The 934-nt window shown below is 27.4% G+C and overlaps 1 protein-coding gene across 1 annotated transcript; it reads right to left on the bottom strand.

Moving 5' to 3' along the window:
- Positions 1–390: 390 nt before the first annotated feature.
- On the bottom strand, positions 391–627 carry SRAE_2000000200 (Hypothetical protein; the record flags this gene model as incomplete). The annotated part of the gene is made up of 1 exon (XM_024650778.1): positions 391–627. One exon carries the CDS (start codon positions 625–627, stop codon positions 391–393), a length of 237 nt encoding a protein of 78 aa, XP_024504521.1.
- Positions 628–934: the final 307 nt, after the last annotated feature.

The raw sequence follows: 934 nt of genomic DNA, 5'->3' as shown, positions 1-934 counted from the left end.
AATTACATTGATCTATTAAGTTAAAAATATCTTTTATTTTAAAAATATCACAATAAATAATTAAATAAAAATATTGGATTGCTCCAAAAATAATTAATAAAAATATCTTTCAAAAGAATAATATATTACATTTATCCTAAATATTTAAATGAAGTATTTTTGAAATGAATTGAATATATTTTCAATCTAGATTCAGATTCTTTTCTTTAATAGTCGCTGACGCTCCAAAATATTTCAGATTCTTACTTCCCATTGAATCTTTTCAATTATTTTTAAACTCTTCTGAATATTTCTTTCATTGAATCTTCAATCCATTCATTCTGAATCTTTTATTTCTGAATCAACTTCATCCATTGAATCTTTTATTTTGAATCTTCCTTCTGAATCTTCTTACAATGAATCTTTTCTCCCTGAATCCTTTGCTTTGAATCTTCCTTCTGAATCTCTTACTTTGAATCTTCCCTCTGAATCTTCTTTTACTGAATCTTCCTTCTGAATCCTTTTACACTGAATCTTCCTTCTGAAACCTTTACTTTGAATCTTCCATCTGAATCCTCTTACACTGAAACCTTTGCTTTGAATCTTCCTTATGAATCCATTTACACTGAATCTCCCTTCTGAATCCATTTACACTGAATCTCCCTTCTGAAACCTTTGCTTTGAATCTTCTTTCACTGAATCCATCAGAATCCTCCAAATGAATCTCAACCTCTGAATCAGATTGCCTCCAGAAATTTGCTTCAAATACCTGTCCCAAAAACCAATTAAAAAAACCCCCAAGGTAGACCACCCACGATTTTTTTTTAGGGAATACGAAAAAAAGAAGTATTAATTAAAAAAAACAACTTCCGAAAAAAACAAAAACAAAATAATTAACTAATTAACTAAATTAATTAAAAAAAACATCATAATTACCTCATAATTAATTAAAATA

This window comes from Strongyloides ratti (genome assembly GCF_001040885.1).
Source record: "Strongyloides ratti genome assembly S_ratti_ED321, chromosome : 2".
NCBI classification, from domain to species: Eukaryota; Metazoa; Nematoda; class Chromadorea; order Rhabditida; family Strongyloididae; genus Strongyloides; species Strongyloides ratti.
The sequence above is the reverse complement of the archived record's forward strand: the minus strand, read 5'-3'. Positions and strand labels throughout refer to the sequence as shown.